We start from the raw sequence: 23254 nt of genomic DNA, 5'->3' as shown, positions 1-23254 counted from the left end.
CCGAGGCCTTTGTTTTATTTCTGGCCTGTTTGATACTATCCACAGGGCAACAACACTTACTAAGTATTCACATTAACTAAGCATATATAATTGTTCAGATATATGGGTAGGTTGTTACAAAAATATTATTTGTCTAAACATAATTGTTTTCATCGATGACAGCAGTCCGCAATTACCTAATGGTAAACCTTTTTTTTTTTTCTTTTTGGTATTAATATATATCTATTATATTTGTGAAGTAAATGAAGAGAAATATCTATTTTAAGTCACTAATATTAATCAAGTAAAAAAAAAAAAATGTTTGTTTTGCTGAAATTACCTACTCAACAAAACCAAAACTATATTATTTTTACATAAATCACGTTCTATTTTAAGACTACAAATCATTCTATTAACATTTGTCAGCACAAATAATAGGAAAATAATAAATACATATCTATGCCAATGTTCTATGCAATAATGTTATGGTTGATCTATTCTAGTCATCTCATATAGTATAAATCCTTATTATTACTATATATAATTTTAGTAATAATATATAGTAGGAATTTCTTTGATGGCCTGATATACACATGATATAGTATTTAATTAGGCAGATTTCATCCCACAGTCCACATTAAACAAAAGAAATACATTTTTCTTCTTTCTCTTTAATCAAATGAATTGATAAATTAAATGAAATTATATTAACATGGGTATCAAGTTAAATATGTCAAGTTGGAAGACTTTGACAATGTATTGAAATCTTTGATGGCAAGAAACATAAATATACTTGGTTCATTATATATATCGTCATTGTCCGGCCTTACATGTTAATTAGCATTTTATAAACTTCTCCATTTCCAGTGGAACCTAATAATTATCATCCCCTTTCATCTTCACTTAGAAACAATTAATTCTTCTTCTCGATCTCCCTCTTTGCTCTCTCCTTCCTTTAATTTGAGAAATCAGTTAGCCTCATAGGAAGTGTCTAATGGGTGACAAAGCAACCTTAGCTAAAGCAAGAAGAGAGCTTGAAGATTTGTACCTAGGCATTCCAGATGACTCAGTTAACCTCACTTTTCAAGACCTAGCAGAAGTAAAACAAACCTCAAATGTATCAGCACTAGAAAAGAAAAACTCAACACTACTTTTGGAACAAATCCAAGAAGTCAAAACCCCAAAACATAGCTCATTACCTTTAAACAAATTACCCAGCCTTGATTTCAGTAAAGGATTAGATAGCATTGTTGACTCTCATAAGGGTCATCGTGGGCATGCAATATCACCAATTCATCGTTACGGTGAGGAAGAGCATCGTAGGCATTCGATTAGTCCCAAGAAACGTGCTGAATTTAGGCATGCAGTGGAGAGTAGTATGCCGTATGATGATGCGAGTGTGATGAGCATGGCTTCGACATATCAAGACAGAGGTCAATGCCGCCGTCCGGGGATTCCACACTCCAACATTTGCACAATCTGCTGCACCTACATCTACATATTCCGCCATCGATGTTTGGTATGTTCACCAGGATCCTCTCTCCTGATTAAATTTTATTTTATTTGACCTCAACAAACTTCAAAGTTTTGATTATTGTTGGTTAATAAAATTAGTATAATCTCAATTATAATTATATAATATGGTTATTAAATAGATGTGTATATGAATTCAAAACCTCAGAAGGATTTTTAAACAAATACAAATGTAATGTTTTTAATATATGTGCAGGTTTGCGGAAGAGTATATTGCAGGGAGTGTGTGAGTGCAGGGATGGGAGAGATGACAGAAGGGAGAAAGTGCGTCCAGTGTTTAGGGAGAAGATTCAGCCAGAGGTAACATATAATATAATGTATTTTCTTTCAATTTTAAATTAGTGCTTTCAAGGATCCATTCTTAATAGTTTTAGTAAGACGTCAAAAACTGTTTAAATATTCAAGTTGTAAACATTATGTTTGAAGTCAAAACTCACTTCAATCATTCATGGTTTTTTTATTTTTTATTTTTTATTTTTTATTTTTTATTTTTTATTTTTATTATTTTTTTTTTTTTTCCAATACCCCTTCTCTTTTTAAAATATAGGTAATCTTCCTCTCCATCATTAAAGAACCTCCCTTAAATTTTCTAATGATGGAGGATGTCTCAAAAAATATTAATACAGTCTTAGAACCGTATTCCTAGATGCAATCCACGGATGATTTCTTAAAGGTCAACGAATGTTTTGAAAAGGGAAAGATATATGTATGCCTTTTATTTTAAGGTAAAAAGTTAAATAAATCAACAATATTTACCCCACCGTTTTTTTTCTTTCTCAATGATTAGTGTCAGGTTAAATGATTAAAATCTAGCAATATTAGACACTCAGTTTTATGGAGGTTTTTTTTTTTTTTTTTTTTTTTTCTTTGTGGTCCTATTATGACTTTTAAAATTTTTTAAAAGAATTTGTTAAATATAGACAAGACAAGGCCGTCCAAACTCTTGCCTCGATCGCGAAGGTGAACACCCGTATTTTTAATCTCTAGTTTTAATAAAATATGTAAGGTTCAGCTCATGCTTCAGTTCGAAAATTAATTTTTACTCCTTCCACAAAAATCAGTATGATCCTCGAAAATAAATTTAATAGAGAAAAACAACAACTCTATCTGGATTAATATGCTAATTTTGATACACATGCAGGTACATAAAAAGAGCTGGAAAGGTAGGGTGTTGTTCGAGGTACCCAAATATGGTGAAACAGGCTGAGCTGAAGTGGGCAGAGAAAGGACCAAGGAGTGGCGACAGAGCATATGGACGCAGCACCAATATGATGTCAAGATCAAAAAGCCCCGTGACCCCAAGGACACCAACCACCGCGCATATTGGTGGTTTTGGTACTCCTTCATTTGTGGCTGCCTCGCCCTATTCTCCATATACTCCTAATCATCACCATCTCCCACTTTAATTAAAAACCCACCCCTTAGTTATCTTAATTTATTTAATTTCCTCGAACATTTACCCCATGCATGTTTTTAATTTGCTTAATGTTGTTTATTCATTTTATATGTTGAATTTGAATGCAGTACATTCTCCAGGATAACGAGTACTAACACGGTAGGATGCTCAATATATATAATTGCTGGCTCTTTTATGCGATTAGAAAATAATTGTTAAAAACCATCTCATGTGTGTTATCTCAAACTTTTTTATATATATTGTTTCGGTACTTAGAATTAATGAAGTATTCTCCTAAAGCACTCTAATAGGAAAATGTATGAATGTAGGAGAAAGGACAAGAATATTGTAAGAGATAATTTGAGACAATAGTAAATTGAATGAGAGAGGCTTAAAGTTGTGTAAGAATTAGAACTCTTGTGTTCTATTTATACGGTTTTACACAACCTTTCACATACATAACAATCCGTAGGGAATTTCCCCTCCGAACAGGTTGGCAATCTTCGCAGGGTCTTTTCCCTAGGGATTCCCCGAACGGGGGATTATTTCCTCCCCTTAATTAGTTATTTTTTTTTTTAATGTTAATATATATATTAACATTAACATTTAGTCATTTACATAATACATATACACAACAATATCAAAATTTTAATCAAACTTATGTTATTGTGATATTATCTATTGTTGATGCAAAAATACACCAACTAGAGCGATTCGATAGACCTCGACAGTATTGGAACTGAGGTGTGCGTGATTATGGGTAACTAGCAATGAATAAACAGTAAATGCAGTAAAGAAAATGACAAGAAAGTTTTTAAAGTGGTTCAGCGAGTTGCACTCTTGAGCCTACGTCCACTGTTCTTGTATTTGCTATGAAAGCTTACAATAACAATCCTAGAATAATTTGCTAACCCCATTCTCGTTGTTAAAGGGGGTTTATATACAGAAGTCGTACAAAGGAAATAGCGAAAATAAAGGGATTACAATTAAGTTTGAAATGCAATTATGATATTCTTGCGATTGAGCGTTGTAATTACGCCAAGATTGTTGTCAATTTGATCACTTCCGAGATACCCAAGATCTGAAGTTATCTGTGAATTGGTTGATCAACTATAAGGATTGGTCACGACTAGCTTGTGCTAGGTCGAGCTACAACTCGACGAGCTTATGCTGGGTCGAACAATCCATTGAGTTGAGCTGATTCTGGATCGAGCTATAACCTCGCAATTCTCTGAGCTTAAAGGAAAAATCACACACAACGTCTGCCAGCTAGTGTTCAATGCTCGTTTCGAGCTTCGAAGACTATTGCTCAATTTGATATCAAGCTCAGTATTCATCGGTAGGGCACTAAATGCAGATTCGATCGAGCTTCATAAGTCGGACTAATCACCAGTCAACGTACTCAACACTTGACCTTTTCTCATTTATGATATTCTTAACAAACTCGGAATTTGAAAAGAATGGGTATTTGTGTAAATTCCACTTGATCATGTCACATTAAATGGGGTAACCTTTGGCAGTTACTTTTTGTCGCCCGTGGGCGACTATAGCTGTCCATGTGCAAAGTTGAGGTGACGTGCAGTGACGGTTATGATTGTGGTAGTCTGACGGTTGATCACCCCTCGCGGATGATTGACATGTGGCCATGTCCAAGGGCCAAGATTGCTTGATGAATGAAGGGTTAAGATTCATTGTAGATCGATGGCTATGATCGTACCCCGGCCTTTTGTCTCCCATGCAAGCCACTATAAAAGCGGGCAATCATCGTCAAAACTTCTTCACACTTTGCAAAAGTTTAGAATTTAATGTGCTTATTTCGTCGCTACTTTTTCGCTTTCATGGTGCTCTTCCGGCGAGTTTCTTCCATCTTTTAACTTTGGTAAGGTTTCTTTCCCCTTCTTTAATTACTTTTATGCCTTTTTACGATTAAGGGTGGCCATTGTCGTGGCCACATTGAGCTTCTTAGAGCTTTGCTAGGGTTTTTGAATGTCTCCCCAATACTCCTAGGGTTAAGGAGGGTTTATGGTGGCAACCATCAAAACCCTGGTAGGACGCGTGTGTCTATTGTCCGACGCAAGCTACCTTGGGTGCTTGAACTAAAAGAAAAGTGTGGATAGGTCACGAAAATTTCAAGCTTTGAAACATGTTCGCTTCTATTTCAGGTACCCAAAAGTGAGTTATAATAATGTCCTCGTCAAGTAGCCATTCCATTGATCATATTTTCGATTCCCCAACGAGGTCGACAGTCCTTAGGGGCATACTCCCTGAGGTTTATGCGGATATCGTGGCACAGACTTTGGACCTTGATGCGGTAGGCTCTTCGACCATGCCTCTGTGGAGGTTGCCTAGCTGAAGTGATCTCCGGTCCATAGGTCATGCAAGGAACCACAATCTTTGATTGGGGTCAAGGATCGAAGCCGCATAAATGAGACTTATGCACCTCAACTTAACTTGAGTGTTTTGGGAGGGTTCTCTCGAAAGAATCCCCCCACAAGCTACGTGGCAGTCTCTGAGTCCCTTCTAAGGTGCGGACTGTCTATTCCTGCCTATCATTTCATCGATAGTGTTTTGAGACGATTCGACATCATCCCTCTCCAACTGTCGGCAAACTCATATATTATAACTGTAGGTTTGTACATAGCATACCAAATAGCGAGTTAGACAAGTCATTTATAGAGGAACTTGTCCATTTGTATAGGTTAACAAAGGGACAATATCAAACGTACTACCTCTCCAAGGTAAGGAAAGTACATTTTAACTGTTTGGTTGACGTTCCAAAGAAGGTTCCATATTGGGACTCATAATTTTTCTTTTATAAGGTCGGGGAGACCAGCGTCTTTGCTTCAAAAGCTAGTAAGATTTCTATCCCTGTGTATGCAAAGAGTGTTTCCAAGCTACAATGTTGAATTGGTTGAATTTCTTTGCTTTGCAGTAAATGTCAAGTAAAATTTTCTCCCCACAGCGAGCTTAAGTGATTTCAATGCTTCAGCAATCTCTCCGAGAGGGAGCGCATCGTCAATGAGATTATCTCGCTTCCTCAATTGAGGGCGTACTACTTTTGCACGAACGAAGCCACATTCAACACTATTCTTGAAAAGTAAGTGTTTACTTGCTCTTTTTTTTTTTTTTTTTCTTTGGGTTGTTGATTGCTCGTTCCTTCCTTAGTAGATATGTGGGTTGAGAAACCAAAGGGCCTAAAGAAGAAAACGGTAACGCCCGAGGCTGCCAAGAAATCGTCAGTCGCTTAGGCGAAGAAGCAGCCTACTGACATTACTGAAACAGTCCAGTAGGGTGTCTCGCCCTTGGTCCTCAAACACAATTGTGGAAAGCTTGGGGAAGGACCAAGTGCCAAGAAGTTCGCGACTACCTCCAAGGCAGTCAAGGAGAAGGGTGCCTTTAAGCCTTAAAAGAGCCTGGTGAAGAAAACCTCTTAGCCAATTAGAGGCTCAGAGAAATAGAAAGCGCCCAAGTAGCATGATGGCATGAGCAAGAAAAAGATGCCAGAGCAGTATGAGGGCTCTAGCAAAAAGAAGCAGACCGAGCCACAGGAGGGCTCAAGAAAATAGAAGGTTGTCGAGCAGCAAGGTGGCTCAAGCAAAAAGGCTGCAGGGCAAATCGATGGCCCTAAGAAGTCTATGGTGTAATGCTTTCTTTCTAGCTAGTATACTCGCAAAATAATCACTAAAACTCATTAAAAATATATATAAGAAAATACACATATATATACGAGTAATAAATATGGGCCCATATTTAATTTTTCTTTATATACAAATATTTACAAAATGTTCTCAAAAATAGCAACTTGACAGAGTAGCCCGACCCTTCCACTGCGTGACGTTCCGAGCGACCGTAACTTACCTATTCCTTGCAAAACATTAAAAACAACGGAGTGAGCACTAATGGCTCAGTAAGTAAACCCACTATGCTACCCTTCTCTCTCTCTCCGTTGCTTAAAATTCCAAATTTTCTTTCCTACATCACATTTCCCGATTATTATCTATTCTTTCCCTATTCTTCTCTCTGTTCTTTCTCTATTCTTTCTCTGTTTTGCTCTCTGTTTTCTAAATTTTTCACTACCTATGATAATGAGCATGGTATTATGCATATTCATGATGCAAATGCATAAATGCATAAATTATGCATTTTATGAATTATGCATTTTCTTTTCTATTTTTCTTATTCTATTTTCTTTATTTCTTTCTTTCTTTTATAGTCTTTCTTTCTATTCTTTCTTTTCTATTCTTTCTTTCTATTCATGCCGATCGGACTCAGTTGAGGCATGGATTTGGAGCCTTGGCCTTGTGACTGAATTCTCTAATTCTGGGTATAGTCTGTTAGAGTAGATGCCCTAGAGCCAATCAATTATTGTAGAATTGACTCTTTGTAATAATGTTAATTAATCAATAAAAGGCATTTTATTCTATATTGCGTAAATCATTATTATTGCAATATGTATTGATACATGTCCTTAGAATGGTAGAACCATGACGAGGGTATCAAGTGTTTCAAATCTTGATAGTGAGAACCCTATAAGCACATATGGTGGCCATTCTAGAAACGTTCGTACCCCCAGTATTATTATAAAGTAAAGGCACAGATAATACGGTAAGGCTATCATAGTGTTGAACGACCCTGTCGAAAGGCAGTGACTGATCTCACTTGTCAAGGTTGTTTGGTGACAACTTAGTGCAACACATGGGTGCTTGTTGTAGGCGATTACACCGCAGCAAGTTCACTAGACTGGCCCAGCAGAGGATTCCATATGGATGGTAACCCCAATGTCTATGGAACAAAACCTCTAATGCATGGTGGTGCATGTGATCCTTAGACTTGAGATCATCGGAGCGCCTTGTGCACCGATTGGTGTAGTTTGACACTAGCCTANTTTGAAGAAGAATTGAAGAATTTGAGAGAATATGGAGGTAAAAGTGGCGTGCAAATGGGTAAGAGTGGCTAGGGTTTCACTCTTCAATTTGATATAACATAAAATTGAAGAGTGAAATTATATATTAGTTTCCCATTTTGCCCTTGCACTTTCTTTAAAATTCCATCTATGTCCTTTAGTCAATTACCATAATCCCTCATTTTTATTACATTCTCCATGAAATTCTATCTCTTTTCACTCCCCACAATTTCAACTAATTTTGAGTGAAAAGACCATTTTACCCTTAATGTAAGTTTAAGGCATTTTCTTCACATTTTCCTTAAAATAACCTTAGCAAAAATCAACTAAAGGCATAAGAACATAAATTAAATTACGTACCTCCATGTGGGCGTTACATACGGCCAAAGACTTGACCAAGAAGAAATCCATTCCCATGAGCAAAGCTATCATTCCCATAGGAAATAAATCAAGCTCGCCTCCGCAAGAAGGCAAATTGATGGATGAGGCAGCTTGAGTTGCGCTCGACACAATAATTGACCAACTCCCCGAACATATCGGTGTTGGGGCCTTAGCGGTTACAGATGTCATCACCCAGTGAACTTATACAGGCATCAGAGATTCATCTCCTCCATAGCTGTTGAATTGGGTGTACAGCTATATGACCAACGTATCAGTAGTTCGCCCTCTTTTCCCTTTTGTATATATGCGTCTCTTTATTCCTCGCTAACTCTCATTTTTTTTCTTAGGCTTGCCTAGCGACCAAGCTGCTTTATGATGAGAGATATCCCATGTTGGCAGGTACTCATCAAGGGTGGCAAGAAGCAGAGGTGCTTGTTAGAGTAAATGCCCTAGAGCCAATCAATTATTGTAGAATTGACTCTTTATAATAATGTTCATTGATCAATAAAAGGCATTTTATACTATATCGCATAAATCATCATTGTATGAATTGGTATATGTCCTTAGAATGGTAGAACCGTGACGAGGGCATCAAGTGTTTCAAATCTTGATAATGAGAACCCTATGAGCACATATGGTGGCCATTCTAGTAACGTCCGTAGCCCCAGTATTATTCTAAAGTAAGGGCATAGATAATACGATAAGGCTATCATAGTGTTGAACGACCCTGTTGAAAGGCAGTAACTGATCTCACTTGTCAAGGTTGTTTGGTGCCAACCTAGTACAACACATGGGTGCTTGCTGAAGGCAAGTTCACTGGACTGACCCCCTATAGGATTCCATATGGATGGTAACCCCAATGTCTATGGAACAAATCCTCTAACGAATGGTGGTGCATGTGATCCGTAAACTTGAAATCACCAGAGCGCCTTGTGCACCAATTGGTGTAGTTTGACACTAGTTTAACGCAGTTCTATTCAAAGTTGTCAATACGGTAGTGATTGGCTACATCAAAGAGTGTATCAAGACTATGGTAGATAGACAAAGGATTCATCACTCCCGGGTACGGGAGAAGTTATCTCACGACACAATTTAGTCAATGGCAATACACTAAAACTGTGGCCACAGTAGATTGAGTTGTTACTCTATCCAGTTTGTAATACAGGTCATTGGTCCAGTAACTGAATACACAATATCGAGAGTAACCGAAGGTTGACACTATTTCTATGCCTCGGTCTCGTTGAGATAACGGATGATGAAAGGATCGGATTGTACAGTAACCATATCGTTGACAGGTAGCTACTTCGTTGAATTCGAATCTATCGGGAGGCCATGATGCCTTGCTAGGGGCCAATCTTGGTCTGTGTGTAGTGAGATGATTAATTGGTGTTAATCGCGGTACTACACACTACCGGTATGATGGGGAGCCTATGAGTCACACACATAGAAGATAATTTAAGAGCCAGCTTAGAAGAAGGGTGTTTTCGTCTTTTTAGGTAAAAAGGTATTTTGGTAATTTCATAGTGCAATTCAATTTGCTGAGGTCATAGCCTTTATTTAATTTGATATTAAAATTAAATAAGTGAGATTACGTTTAAATATGTGTTCGCATATATGTAAATAAATTATCATTATTGTTAAATGTTAATATTTATATTAAATATATATATAATATATAAATCTATTATATATATTATATTATATATAATAATAGATATATATATATAATATATAATATATATAGTAATTGCATAATAAAAATAGTATTAATTGCATTTAAGTGAGATAATGATAAATTAATATTAAAAAATCTTGAAGGGGCTATTCGGAAACAAGGGTGTTTGGGAGCTTAAGCCCATGATGGAATAGGGTATAGTGTGCACTATATAAGTGCACACTTTGTGAAATAAAAAAATTAACTCATTCATTTCATTCATTGAAAAGAAAGAAAACATTCCAACCCCTAAAACACTATCCACGCTACATTGCTTTTTGCTTGGAATCAAATATACTTGATTTTTCTTCTTGATTCTTAAAGGCAAAAAAGGATCTAGCAAATCCCTTTTTAGTTCCTTGAGGTTATTTTCGTGTGGACTACACCGGTTCAATCCTACACTTGGGTCGGTAGCGAAATACGCTTAAAGACAAGTTGGAGGAGCATCTAAACGTGCGTATGATTTCTTAAACTCTAAAATAAAATCTGTAGATTCTTATTTGATATATATAAACTGTAATTTTGTACCTAGATCTTGGTTATAAGTAACGATCCATGTTGTAAATTTTTTGTTCTTCCACTGCGTTACTGGATCGTTTACTAACAGTGGTATCAGAGCCTTGGGTACCAGATTTTACAATTTTAATGGATGGTTGATTACATGTATTTGATTGATAACATGTTACCTTGAAGAATCTGCACAAAATCTGCCATGTGAGCATGTTTTAAGAAATCGATTAATTGATTAAATTAAAATGTTGATGATCTGCAACTTTGGAATATTTGGTTATGGATTTTTGTTGAAATTAGTAGATTGATTGCAAAATTCGATCCGATTGGCGTATTTTGTTGGCTGGTTGAACTGATCTGTTACTGCGGCATGTGTTGTCGGCATCCACACAGATCACAACATCAGCACTTGCCACGGTGATATAATCCATCGCCGTGGCGATCGTCCTTAGGACGAACGCTGTTTGCAATCAGCGCTCGCCGCGGCAAGTGCACGTTTAGTGTGAGCGCAATGTTAATCAGCGCACACTGTGGCCATCTAACTCATCGCCGTAGCGATTGTACTTCCGAGTGCATAGGGGCCAGATTGTAAAGTTTTAAAACTTTAGGACCAAATGTGGATCTACAGATTATCAGGGGGTAATTAATAATTCACCCACCCAATTCAAAATTGATTATTTTTGAATGAATGTCATGTACTTGTTTGTATATTGCATGGTGCCCAGTACATGAGCCTTAGACCTATGGTGAATGTTTTAAAATTTTTGGGTATGTATGATTGTAATTTATTAAATAGGGCATGCGTTTCCTGCCTTTCTCCTCTTTTCAATGTACATTCTCTTCTCATCTCAATCCCCTCAAGTGTAAATCGAGGTTTCTAAATTTTTTGATGTAAAATTAGTTTGAGATTAATTTTATTGTAAATTTTAGAATGATGTTTTTTAATGTACTTGAAGACGGATCAAGAAAGAGACGATCATACTTGAAGACTCAAGATTTTATTACAGGACCCCTAGGTGACCTACCGATTCCTCTAGGCTCGAGGAAATCGATTTTTAGTTGGGTCATGTACCGGCACGTTTTAATATTATGTTTAGAATGCATGCTAAGACTGAATGTTCAATAACATGCCAAACAATGTCATTCTAACAAAGATAATAATCTGGTAAGACATTAAATAACAAACCCTCAGTTAAAGGATATTAAGTCATGTATGCCTTCCATCACCAAGATTTTAATCAAACCACTGTTCATCGAAACCTTGTTCGCCAAAGCGAAGGGTGCACTTCTACCAGTGGGATGTTAAAATGCATCGGAGTTTTCCTTAATGGTGATAGGTTGACTTAAAATGACGGTTTTGCTTGTTCACCAAAGCAAAGTTTGATAAACGAGTCTAGGCATAGTATAGAAGTACACATATTATGTGTACGTGGTGGCATGTAGTGTCCACTCTACTGATACTGAGAATCACACTTGAGGACAATGGTTAAAGCCATTGGATTGTGTGATTGGCTTGTTGGCTTCTTCACATTTGAGGTTGATAGTAGGAGCTATCAACTGGTGTGGATTAATTTGGTTGGCCTACCTAATCAACTCATTTTGTCTTGTTCGCCAAAGCGAAGGTTTGAAATGGGCAGGATGGGATCTCAGTCCACTAGGAAAGTCAACGGGCTTTCCCGAGTTAATAGTGAGGGCTATTGACTTGAGTAAAATAGTGGGAGCATCGTTTAATAAAAGACCATATTAAATAATAATGAACTTTATAATGAATTTATCTTTTTTGCAATTTTAGATTCACCAAAATGAGCATAATGAACCTGTGACCAATAATCGAGAAAGAAAACAGGTTGGATGGATCTAATTTCTCATACTGGTATCATAATCTTCGGATTATACTCAAGTCGAAAAAGAAATTATATATCCTTGAAAAGCCATACATGGTTGAGCCTAATCCTGATACCACTCAGGAAGTAAAGGATACTTATCAAAAGTTTCTTGATGATGCTGATGGCGTTCAATGCTTGATGTTAGCATCGATGACACCAGTGCTGCAAAAGCAGCATGAGACTCTGCTGCCATTATTCTACACCTCAAGGAGCTTTTCGAAGGAAATGCTCGACATGAGAGGTACAAGGTGTCGAAGGCACTGTTTGGGAGTCGTCTAACTGAGGGAGCTCAAGTTGGTCCTCATGTGCTCAATATGATCGAGCACATAGAGAGGTTTGAGACTTTGGGATTCGAGTTAGATGTAGAATTACAAATGGATTTGATTATGCAATCCTTGCCTAACTCTTATGCACCGTTCATAATGAATTTCAATATGAACACGATGGTGAAAACCCTGTCAGAACTTTTGAACATGCTAAGGACTGCAGAGTAGGACTTGAAGAAATCCAAGCCTATTTATTGGGTTGCTGCTCGGCAACAAAGGAAAGGTTACAGCAAGGGTAAGGCCAAGGCCAAACCCAAGCCCACCCCACAGCCCAACCCAAGCCCAAGCCTCAAAGGAAGGTTTGCTCTTGGGGCCTGGAGTGGCATAGGAATGGCAAAGTAGTCTGCTTCTTTTGTGGTAAGCCTGGCCACTGTGGAAACACTATAAGGTTTCTCCTCAACAAGCAGGAAGAAGTCAGATGCTTGTACTTTCGGTATGTTTTATGATTGAGATTAACTTCTCTCCCTCAACATCTTGGGTCATTGACACAGGATGTGGTACTCACATTTGTACTGATGTCAGGGACTAAGGCAAAATAGAGTGCTCGCCAAGGGAAGGGGACCTACAAGTTGGAAATGAGCACATGTGGCTGCATTAGCTGTAGGGACTTACTGTTATGTTTACCTATGGCTTGTTGTTGGAACTACTAACTGTTATCACGTTACCTTCTATTTCTAGAAATATTATTTCATACTCCGCTTTGATAATGAGGTATCATTTGAGATATCTAATGGATTGATGTCCTTTATTTTGATGTGTATTCTATTTTGGAATTACAAGGTATATATGATTATATGCTTTTGATTTAAAACAATAAGATATTCTCAATGTTGAACCAAGAAAGCTAAACATAGCGATCAAACCAGACATACCTCTGGCACTGTAACTTGGGTCATGTAATAAGACCCGCATTGCAAAACTGAGTTTTGGACCCCTTTTGACTTCATCATTTGAGGTATGTGAGTCCTGCCTGTTAGGCAAGATGACCTAGTCTCCTTTCACAGGACAAGGTGAAAGGCTATTGAGCTGTTAGGCCATCATCATAATGAGGTATATGGTCCATTAACAGTTGAGGCCAGAGATGGATTTCATCAACTTTCATCACATTTACTAATATTTTCAGTAGTATGGTATGTCTACCTTATGAGACATAAATCTGAAGCCTTTGATAAATTCAGGAATTTAGGAATGAAGTACAGAATATGTTGGGCAAAAGTATTGAAGCTCTTCGGTCGGATCGGGAGATGAAAACTTAAGCTCAGAGTTTTCTGAATACCTGAAGAAATGTGGTATAATCACAACTCATCCCTCCTCTCCACCCGCAACACAATGGAGTGTCTGAAAGGAGGAATAAGCCTTACTTGATCGATGTTAGGTCCATGATAGTTTTAGTGATTTACCTACATCATCTGGGGTTATGCCTTAAAACACGACTTATGTTTTGAACCGTATGCCATCAAAGTCTATTGATAAGACTCCATATAGTTATAACGGTGGCGAAAGCCCAGTTGTCTTATCTAAGATTTGGGTTACGAAGCTTATGCTAAGAAATTGTTTTCGAACAGGCTGGACCCAAATCTGTAAATGTATCATTTATGGGGTATCAACGGACACCAAAGGATATTTTCTACCACCTAGAAGAGCGCAAATTTTTGGTTGGCTCGTTTGTGTCTTCCTAGAAAAGGAATTTTTTTCTAAAGAAGTACTAATGGGAGGAAAAGTAGAACTCGATGAAGTTCTAGAGCCACAAATATACTGGATGAAGGACGGGATGAGTTTGTGCTTACGGTGTTGACATCGAGGAGGTTACTCCCACTTGTGTCAAAGTGAACACCTCAGGTAGCATATGGAGCTACGTAATCTGGTAGAGTAACGCCATGAGCCCGAGAGATATGGTTATCTCGGGACTCACACATGGTAACATATCTACCTACTAAGACAAACCCAAGACCTAAAAGACACTCTATTGTGATCCTGAGTCATATAATGACTTGAAGCATGAATCTGAGCATGCACTCATGTATCAGAACCTAATATTCTTGGTGGAACCACCTGAAGGGTAAACACCCATAGGTGTAAATGGGTCTTCTAAAAGAAGACGGACATAGATGGCAAGGTGCATACTTATAAGGCATGACTTGGTTGCCAAAGTTTCAAACAAATTCATGGTATTGACTATGAAGAAACCTTTTGGTCAGTTGTCCATGATTAAAATCCTCCAGATTATGCTTGCGATTGTTGCATATCAGACTATAGATTTGGCAAAATGATGTCAAAATAGCTTTCCTAACGGAAACCTTTAAGAGGATATGTATATGACACAACCGTGGTTTCGTTCTTAATGGGCAAGCGATAGGGTATGCAAGTTGCAGAGATCCAATATGACTCAAGTCTGTCAAGGAGCTGAACATTTCGTCTTGTGTGAGGCCATAAAAGAATTTAGTTTTATCAAGAACGAGATGAGCCCTGTTTTACAAAAAGTGAGCGGTGAGCGCAGTACCATTCTAATGTTTATTGTCGATGACATACTTCTGATCGAGAATGAATACCGAACTTGCACTCGGTAAAGACTTGGTTATCCAAGTACTTTTGCTGAAGACTTAGGGGAACAACCTATATCCTTAGAATAAAGATCTCGTGTTGGATTGCGTAGGTTGCTTGGCCTAAGTCAGCTGCTAATACAAGTCCTGAAAAATTCATTATGGAGAATCCAAAAGGAGTTCTTCCTGATGTCACATGGTGTTTATCTCTCTAAGGAATTGTTCCTAGAACACAAGATGAAAAGAGATAGGATGAAGAGGATCCATACGATCAGCATTGGATCACATGTATGTCATGCTATGACTGATTGATGTCTCATGTGCTTGAGCACTTGTAGTAGATATCAATCGAATCCAGGTGGGCATTCACTGGATGGCTATCAAGAATATTCTTAAGTACTTGAAAAGACTAAGATTTCTTGTTTATGAGGGGAAGATGACTCACTGTAAGAGGATACGGGATGCTATTTCCAAACGGCAAAGATGATTATCGTAGCAATCAGGGTTTTCATTTTGTCTCATGGGGGGTAGTGAGTTGGACAGAGCTCCAAGCAAAACTTGTACGACTCTACATGATGGTTGAGTATATTGCATTGCTAGATGCGACCAAGGCAGTCTGGATTAAGAAGTTTCATTACTGAATTGGTATGGTTTCCAAGATTGTTGATCATAGACATCTATTGTGATAACATGGAGCAATCGCTCAAGTGAAGGAACCACGGTCTTCATAGAAGTCATCAGACACATACTCAAACGACTTCCATCTCATCATCAGAGAGATAGTTGGAGAAGAAATCTATTAGTAAAGTGCTATTGATGACAATACCGCAGATCGCACTACAAGCTTCTGTCGCAGCAGAAGCTGAAAGCACTTGAGATCATTTGGTATTAAATACATGAATATGGCTATAGTGCAAGTGGAGATTGTTAGAGATACCCTAAGCCATCAATTGTAGATTGACTCTTGTGTAATAATGTTCATTGATCATAAAAGCATTTATACTACTGGCGTAAATCATCATTATATGTATTGATAAATGTCCTTAGAATGGTAAAACCGTGACGAGGGTATCAGTTTTTTCAAATCTTGATAGTGACCTTATGCCAATTGGTGCCATTTAGAAACGTCTGTAGCCCAGTAATTATTTTGAAGTAAGGCACAGATAATACGGTAAGGCTATCATGAGTTGAACCCCTGTCAAAAGGTAGTGACTGATCTCACTTGTTCAAGGTTGTTTGGTGACAACCGTAGTGCAACACATGGGTGCTTGCTCTAAAGGCAAGTTCACTGGACTGGCCCACTAGAGGGATTCCATTGGATGGTAACCCTAGTGTCTATGAACAAATCCTCTACCTAATGGTGGTGTATTGATCCTTACTGAGATCCTGAGTCCTTAGCACCATTGGGTATAGTTTGACACTAGCCTCAACGCAGTTTCTATTTGAGGCTATCAATACAGTGTTGATTGGCTCCATCAAGGAGTGATACACCACTATGGTGGATAGACAAAGGATTCAATCCTTCCCACGGGTACGGAGAAGTTATCTCACGTTTCTCACGTAAATATGCAATGACACTAAAACTATGGCCACAATGGGATTGAGTTGTTGCTCTATCTAGTTTATAATAAAGGTCATTGGTGCAGTAACTGATACACAATATCGAGAGTAACCGAAGGTTGACACTATTTCTATGCCTCCATCTCGTCGAGATAACGGATGATGAAAGGATTAGACTGTACGGTAACCATATCGTTGACAGGTAGCTACTTCACTGAATCTGAATCTATCGGGAGGCCATGATGCCTTGCTAGGGGCCAATCTTGGTCTGTGTGTAGTGAGAAGATTAATTGGTGTTAATCGCGATACTACACATGACCGGTATGATGGGGAGCCTATGGGTCACACACATAGAAGATAATTTGAGAGCCAGCTTAGAAGAAGGGTGTTTTCATCCTTTTAGGCGAAAATGGTATTTTGGTATTTTCATAGTGCAATTAAATTTGCTGAGATTGTAGCCTTTATTTAATTTGATATTAAAATTAAATAAGTGAGATTACGTTTAAATATTTGTTCGCATATATTTAAATAAATTTTCATTATTGTTAAATGTTATTATATATATATATATATATATATATTGTAAATATATATTAATTGAATTTAATTGAGATAATGATAAATTAATATTAAAATATCTTAAAGGGGGTGTTTGGAAACAAGGGTGTCTGGGTTGGAGCGCAAGCCCATTCTATGATGGAATAGGGTATAGTGTGCACTATATAAGTGCACACTTTGTGAAATAAAAAAATTAACTCATTCATTTCATTCATTGAAAAGAAAGAAAACATTCCAGCCCCTAAAACATTCTCCATGCCAGATTGCTTTTTGCTTGGAATCAAATATACTTGATTTTTCTTCTTGGTTCTTAAAGGCTAAAAAGGATCCAGTAAATCCTTCTTTAGTTCCTTGAGGTTATTTTCATGTGGACTACACCGGTTCAATCCTATACTTAGGTCGGTAGCAAAATACGCTCAGAGACAAGTTGGAGGACCCTCTAAACGAGCGTATGATTTCTTAAACTCTAAAATAAAATCTGCAGATTCTTATTTAATATATATAAACTGTAATTTTGTACCTAGATCTTGGTTCTAAGTAACAATCCATGTTGTCCATGTTTTGTTCTTCCGCTGCGTCACTGGATCGTTTACTAATAGTGCTCAAGGAGGATGATTTGGCTAAGGCTGAGAAAGAGAAAGAGAAAGACTCGAAGCAAGCCCAGCTTGAACGTCTTAAGGAGGAAATGGTGGTCGTTGGGGTCAAGGAAAGGGACTTCCTTTGACAAGGTTAAGGTGAGTGAGACTGCTTAGGCAAAGGCTGAAGCAAAACCGGTCGAGGCTGAGAAGAGTTTGGCATTGTAGCAGGGTGCCACCAATAAGCTGAACTCCGAGCTCACCTTGTGTAATATTCTTTCTAACTAGTATTTCTTTGGAAAAATATAAGTAAAACTCACTAAATATATTATAGAAAATATATATGTATGTAAGAATGTAATAGTAGGCCTAAAACAAATTTTACTTTATATACAAATCTCTACATCATGTAATAATAGTACATAAATAAGTACAAAGTAATCTTGGACAGTGGTGCCATTCTCCTCCGCTATTTGATGTTAGTCCCGACCGCATTTCATCTGTTACCTGCAAAAACAATGAAATCAATGGAATGAGCACTAAATTGCTCAATAAGTAGACCCACAATACTTCTATTCTTCCTCCATTACTCAGATTCGGGATTCTCTTTCCTTACTTTAAGCTTCTCTATTCTTCTTGGCTCTTTCTAAGATTCTAGTTTCCCACTTACCGATATGTAAACACAAATAGGGAAACTAACTCGAGATAGTAGAAATGGCATGATGCATATGCACAAATGCATAAACTTTTCTAAGCAATGCATTTTCTTTTCTGTTTTCATATTCTATTTTCTGTTTCTGATTTTGCTTTATGTTTCTATTCTGTTTTCTTTCTTTTTATGCATTTCTTTCTTTTTCTGTTTCTCTTCTTTCTTTTTTGTTTCTCTTCTTTCTTGCTTTTCTATTCTTTCTTTCTTTTCTGTTCTTTCTTTCTTTTCTTTTCTATTCTTTCTGTCTTTTCTTTTCTATTCTTTCTTTCTTTCTTTCTTTCTTTCTTTCTTTCTTTTCTTTTCTTTTCTTTTCTTTTCTTTCTTTTCTTTTCTTTTCTTTTCTTTTCTTGTTGGCCGATCGGACTCGGTTGAGGTATGGATTCGGAACCCCGGCCGTGTGAGTGGGTACAGTCCTCATCTACATGCACTTTTTGTTAAAGTAAATGCCATAGAGCCAATCAATTATTGTAGAATTGACTCTTTGTAATAATGTTCATTAATCAAGAATAAAAGGCATTTTATTCTATATGTAAATCATTATTATTGCAATATGTACTGATATATGTCCTTAGAATGGTAGAACCGTGACGAGGGTATCAAGTGTTTCAGATCTTGAAAGTGAGAACCCTATGAGCACATATGGTGGCCATTTTAGAAACGTCCGTAGCCCCAGTATTATTCTAAAGTAAGGGCACAGATAATACGGTAAGGCTATCATAGCGTTGAACGACCCTGTCAAAAGGTAGTGACTGATCTCACTTGTCAAGGTTGTTTGGTGACAACCTAGTGCAACACATGGGTGCTTGCTAAAGGCAAGTTCACTGGACTGGCCCACTAGAGGATTCCATATGGATGGTAACCCCAGTGTCTATGGAACAAATCCTCTAACGAATGGTGGTGCATGTGATCCTTAGACTTGAGATCACTGGAGCGCCTTGTGCACCAATTGGTGTAGTTTGACACTAGCCTAACGCAGTTCTTTTCAGAGCTGTCCATACGGTGGTGATTGGCTGTATTGAGGAGGGTATCAAGACTATGGTGGATAGACAGAGGATTCATCACTCCCGAGTATGGGAGAAGTTATCTCACGGCGCAATTTAGTATATGGCAATAACACTAAACCTGTGGCCACAGTGGGATTGAGTTATTGGTCTATCCAATTTATAATACAGGTCATTGGTCTAGAAACTGAATACATAATATTGAGAGTAACCGAAGGTTGATACTATTTCTATGCCTTCGTCTCATCGAGATAACGTATGATGAAAGGATCGAATTGTATGGTAACCATATCGTTGACAGGTAGTGTAATACCCAAGATGTCAAAGGTATGTTCCTAACTTGAAATAGTCCTTTAGATGTTAATTTTATGTTAAAAAGCATAAAATCTAACTAAGGGCAAAATAGTCACCACTGCATTTGCTGCTGCGCCTGCCCAGAATGGTCTGTCATTTTTCACCAAAACAACCTATGTTAGAGTTGCATTGTCTATACTGCCATGACTTTCCATGAATTCTTCGGGTGAAACTCTCAAACTCAAACTTTTAAGAAAATTAGTGGATTCTTTTTTTTCCACTTTTCCTAATTGTAAACAGATTCTGAAACTAACCTCAATCTTGCTAGGAACAACGAGAAGGGTACTGAAAATACAAGCTTTTGTTTTTTTTTGTACCACCAGTTTTTGAGTTGATCAATACTTACTCTTTGAGAATGTCTTTGAGCACAGTGCTCTTCCCAGCTCCCATACCGCCGCCCATGAAAAGGAGTACTGGACTTCTATCACGGTGGTCCACAGGAGCCATGACCTCTGTACACTGTGAGTCATCATTTGATGCAATTCCCATTGCCTTCATTTCCTCCACTAATGTAGTGAATACTCTAGCCACCTTTAAATTTTTTGTTAGCCTCTCAAATCTTTGTTCCCTGCAACTCAAACGAAATACAGAAGAATTTCACAAATGCTCAAGAACACTATAGTCATAGGATCTGGATTAAGTGAGATTCAGCTATTATAGTTTGAGGATAGTATTATTGCAGACTTGTTTCAATGAAATTCATGCTTTTTTTTTTTTTTTTTTGGGTACTTTGAAATGAGGTTCATGGCACTAGAACTTTATAATAGTGATTTGATAATAAGTCTTTCATGTTTTGTCCATGTTAATATTTTGATTTATCAGGAATGACATCACTTGTAGATTACACGTAAGGTAGCATTTAAATGAAAACAATTTGGGCGCTGTTGAAGACTAATAAATCAAAGGGATATATATGCTTTTTTAAGCCCTACTATTTTCTTCTTCACCACCCATCTCCGAATTTAAGTAAATAATGAAGACTAGGCCTGGCCTGGGTATATTTTATGCCTTAGCCGGGCTGTTTTTAATTATATCCCAAGCTACTTTTAATTAGTTTTTTTTTTTTCAATGGAAAGTGTGTTAAAAGACAAATTTGCCTCTCATCTCATGAGTCATAAAATTTTTAACAGTGTCAACTTTAAGGGTGGTATCTAAACAATTTCAAAATATGTGGCGTAGTTCTAGAATTTTCAAAACCTCAGGGGTGGTTGTGTAATTAACAAATTTTTTTTTTTTCCATTTAATGTTCTTGGAAACGGCTTAAAAGTACAAATTCTATAACTGATCCAATGAAAAAAGTATTTACCTAGTTGCTGCCATAACTATGTTCTTGAGCTTCCTTTTGGGCTCGGCATCAGAACTCAACACCTGAAATTAGAAAGATATAAATACTTTGATTAATCATGATATTTCATTTTATTAACTATAAGTATTATTAGATCTTCTTAATTACAGTTACCTGACTAATCATAAGATCAGCATGGCTCCAATGGAATGCAAAATAGCTAAGAGTGCATCTCTCGAACTCCTCAACTAGCTTTATAAATAGAGAGTCAGCTCCAGGCTCATTAGAAAAAAATGTATATATATCATCCTCGGTCCCTTCTGATTTTCTTATATATTCTGCTGCTAATTTGCACAAACTTGGACATTGTTTCCTATCTGCAAATCCCATTTGCCTTGCTGCATTTTCATCAACATGTATTAAGAAACATAAAAAAAATATATATTTAAGTAATTTATTTATTTTTTAGAATCCAAAGCCCCCCTTGCATTTGCCATCTTCCAAGCTTTGAAAAATAGGAAACAATGACCTTTGACCATACAGGTGCCAATAAGGAAGTCAAATCCTAGACTTTATGAGAGCTGCCTAACCATTTGGCCAAACTCTCATGGATATATCATAAAAAATAATTAATCCTAATTAATTTAATAATAATTTACCACCTGATGAGAATTCAGAAATGAGAAATGTTAATATTTACCTACATAATGGGGGAACCTTTCTAGCTTCTCAACATGACCAGAGTGTGAGGATCTTTTCCTTGGAATGATTTTCTGATCCCTTAGCCTTCGAATCCGAATATGCATCGCCGCCGCAATGATCAAGCCCAAGGAGGAGGCTACAATTACTTGTGTGAATGTAGGTTTGGTGTTAGTATCTGAAGTTCAAAATTCTCAAGATTAACTGAATGTTTTAATGAAGAAGTATATAATTAAAAGCAAAAATGGCAATAAAAAGAAAAAGGGTGAGTGGTTTGATGCTTACCTTTCTGCATATCTCAGAATAAAATTCCAGGAAAGAAAATATGTTTCAATCTATCTATCTGATTTGATGTTTGAGAAATTGAGAAGGAAACTTAATTGCCATTGCTATGCTATTGAAGCTGCATGTTAATCGTTATATTTGTTTAAAAATGACAGGTGGAATCATGGATTTCCAAAAGTATAAAAGATTGACCACGCTGTGACACTTGTAATTAGATTATTCATGGCTTTTGTCATTGTAGAAGTGTTTAAAACAAATCTACGTGTAAATTCATAATTCTAATAAGTTTGTAAATCAAGCTATATCTTATAAAAACTCATGTCATATAAAGTGTAATTAATTTGCTTTTAAATTTTATTATTGTACGTATTTATGATCAATAAAGTACGGTTGAATTATCACTATACCGATGGAGTGGGTGGTGCCCGAAAGCAGATACTTTGGATAGGATAATTCGGGTCGAATAAAGTTTCCAAAAACTGGCTTGAGTTTGGTTGGGCTACCCGTTTAGTTTCCCGGTTCTTATCTTCAATTTTTCAAAATCATGCTATTCTTCAGCTCTAAAAGGTGGGTAACCACACTACGATGATTTTATATGGACATTCCTAAGCTTCAGTTAAAGAAACAAAGAGATTTATAGGTTTTAGAATGGAATACTTACATCTTTGTAGTTTTAGAATGAAACACTTATACGTTGACAGACACTTTGTCAAAAATTAATTTGAACATAAAATCTTGGTACAATGGCTAAAATTCCCTTATTTTGTGTTTTCTCCTACAATAAAAAGAAACTAATATTTGACATTTGTCACATAATCAAAATATTAATTATGTTAAATGATTTAAAATTATTAAACTTTGACAATTCGATAAAACATTTAGGAAATAAAAAACTTGTTTTTTATTTTTATTTTGTTATATATTTTATTATTATAATAGTTACTTTTTATAAACATCATTCAATTACAATAATGTAAGTGTTTCATTCTGAAACTTGTGGATCCCCTTCTTTTTTCACTAAACCTCAAGGGTGTCTATTAAGTTACAAATAAGGCTTTAT

At 36.8% G+C, this 23254-nt stretch overlaps 2 protein-coding genes across 2 annotated transcripts; one reads left to right on the top strand and one right to left on the bottom strand.

Moving 5' to 3' along the window:
* Nucleotides 1-887: 887 nt before the first annotated feature.
* Nucleotides 888-2971, top strand: LOC116119393. The gene is made up of 3 exons (XM_031405333.1): nt 888-1498; nt 1709-1812; nt 2654-2971. Exons 1-3 carry the CDS (start codon nt 974-976, stop codon nt 2916-2918), a joined length of 894 nt encoding a protein of 297 aa, XP_031261193.1. The 5' UTR covers nt 888-973; the 3' UTR covers nt 2919-2971.
* Nucleotides 2972-18266: 15295 nt separating this feature from the next.
* LOC116119395 lies at nt 18267-22204 on the bottom strand. The gene is made up of 7 exons (XM_031405336.1): nt 22195-22204; nt 21911-22087; nt 21385-21608; nt 21232-21293; nt 20272-20493; nt 19982-20015; nt 18267-18368 (listed from the first exon to the last, which is right to left on the bottom strand). Exons 1-7 carry the CDS (start codon nt 22202-22204, stop codon nt 18267-18269), a joined length of 831 nt encoding a protein of 276 aa, XP_031261196.1.
* Between the last annotated feature and the right edge of the window lie 1050 nt (nt 22205-23254).

This window comes from Pistacia vera, unplaced genomic scaffold (assembly GCF_008641045.1).
Source record: "Pistacia vera cultivar Batoury unplaced genomic scaffold, PisVer_v2 Contig889, whole genome shotgun sequence".
In the NCBI taxonomy this organism is placed as follows: Eukaryota; Viridiplantae; Streptophyta; class Magnoliopsida; order Sapindales; family Anacardiaceae; genus Pistacia; species Pistacia vera.
Note: the sequence above shows the minus strand (reverse complement) of the source record. Positions and strands in the feature narration are given on the sequence as shown.

Excerpts from the sequence above, each read along its gene's own strand:
- LOC116119393 (XM_031405333.1), top strand. The coding sequence starts at position 974 with ATGGGTGACAAAGCAACCTTAGCTAAAGCAAGAAGAGAGCTTGAAGAT. Across the intron at positions 1,499-1,708 it reads TATTCCGCCATCGATGTTTG|GTTTGCGGAAGAGTATATTG; the intron begins GTATGTTCACCA and ends ATATATGTGCAG. Across the intron at positions 1,813-2,653 it reads GGGAGAAGATTCAGCCAGAG|GTACATAAAAAGAGCTGGAA; the intron begins GTAACATATAAT and ends ATACACATGCAG.
- LOC116119395 (XM_031405336.1), bottom strand. Across the intron at positions 21,609-21,910 it reads AAGGTTCCCCCATTATGTAG|CAAGGCAAATGGGATTTGCA; the intron begins GTAAATATTAAC and ends ATGAAAATGCAG. Across the intron at positions 20,494-21,231 it reads ATAGTTATGGCAGCAACTAG|GGAACAAAGATTTGAGAGGC; the intron begins GTAAATACTTTT and ends TTTGAGTTGCAG.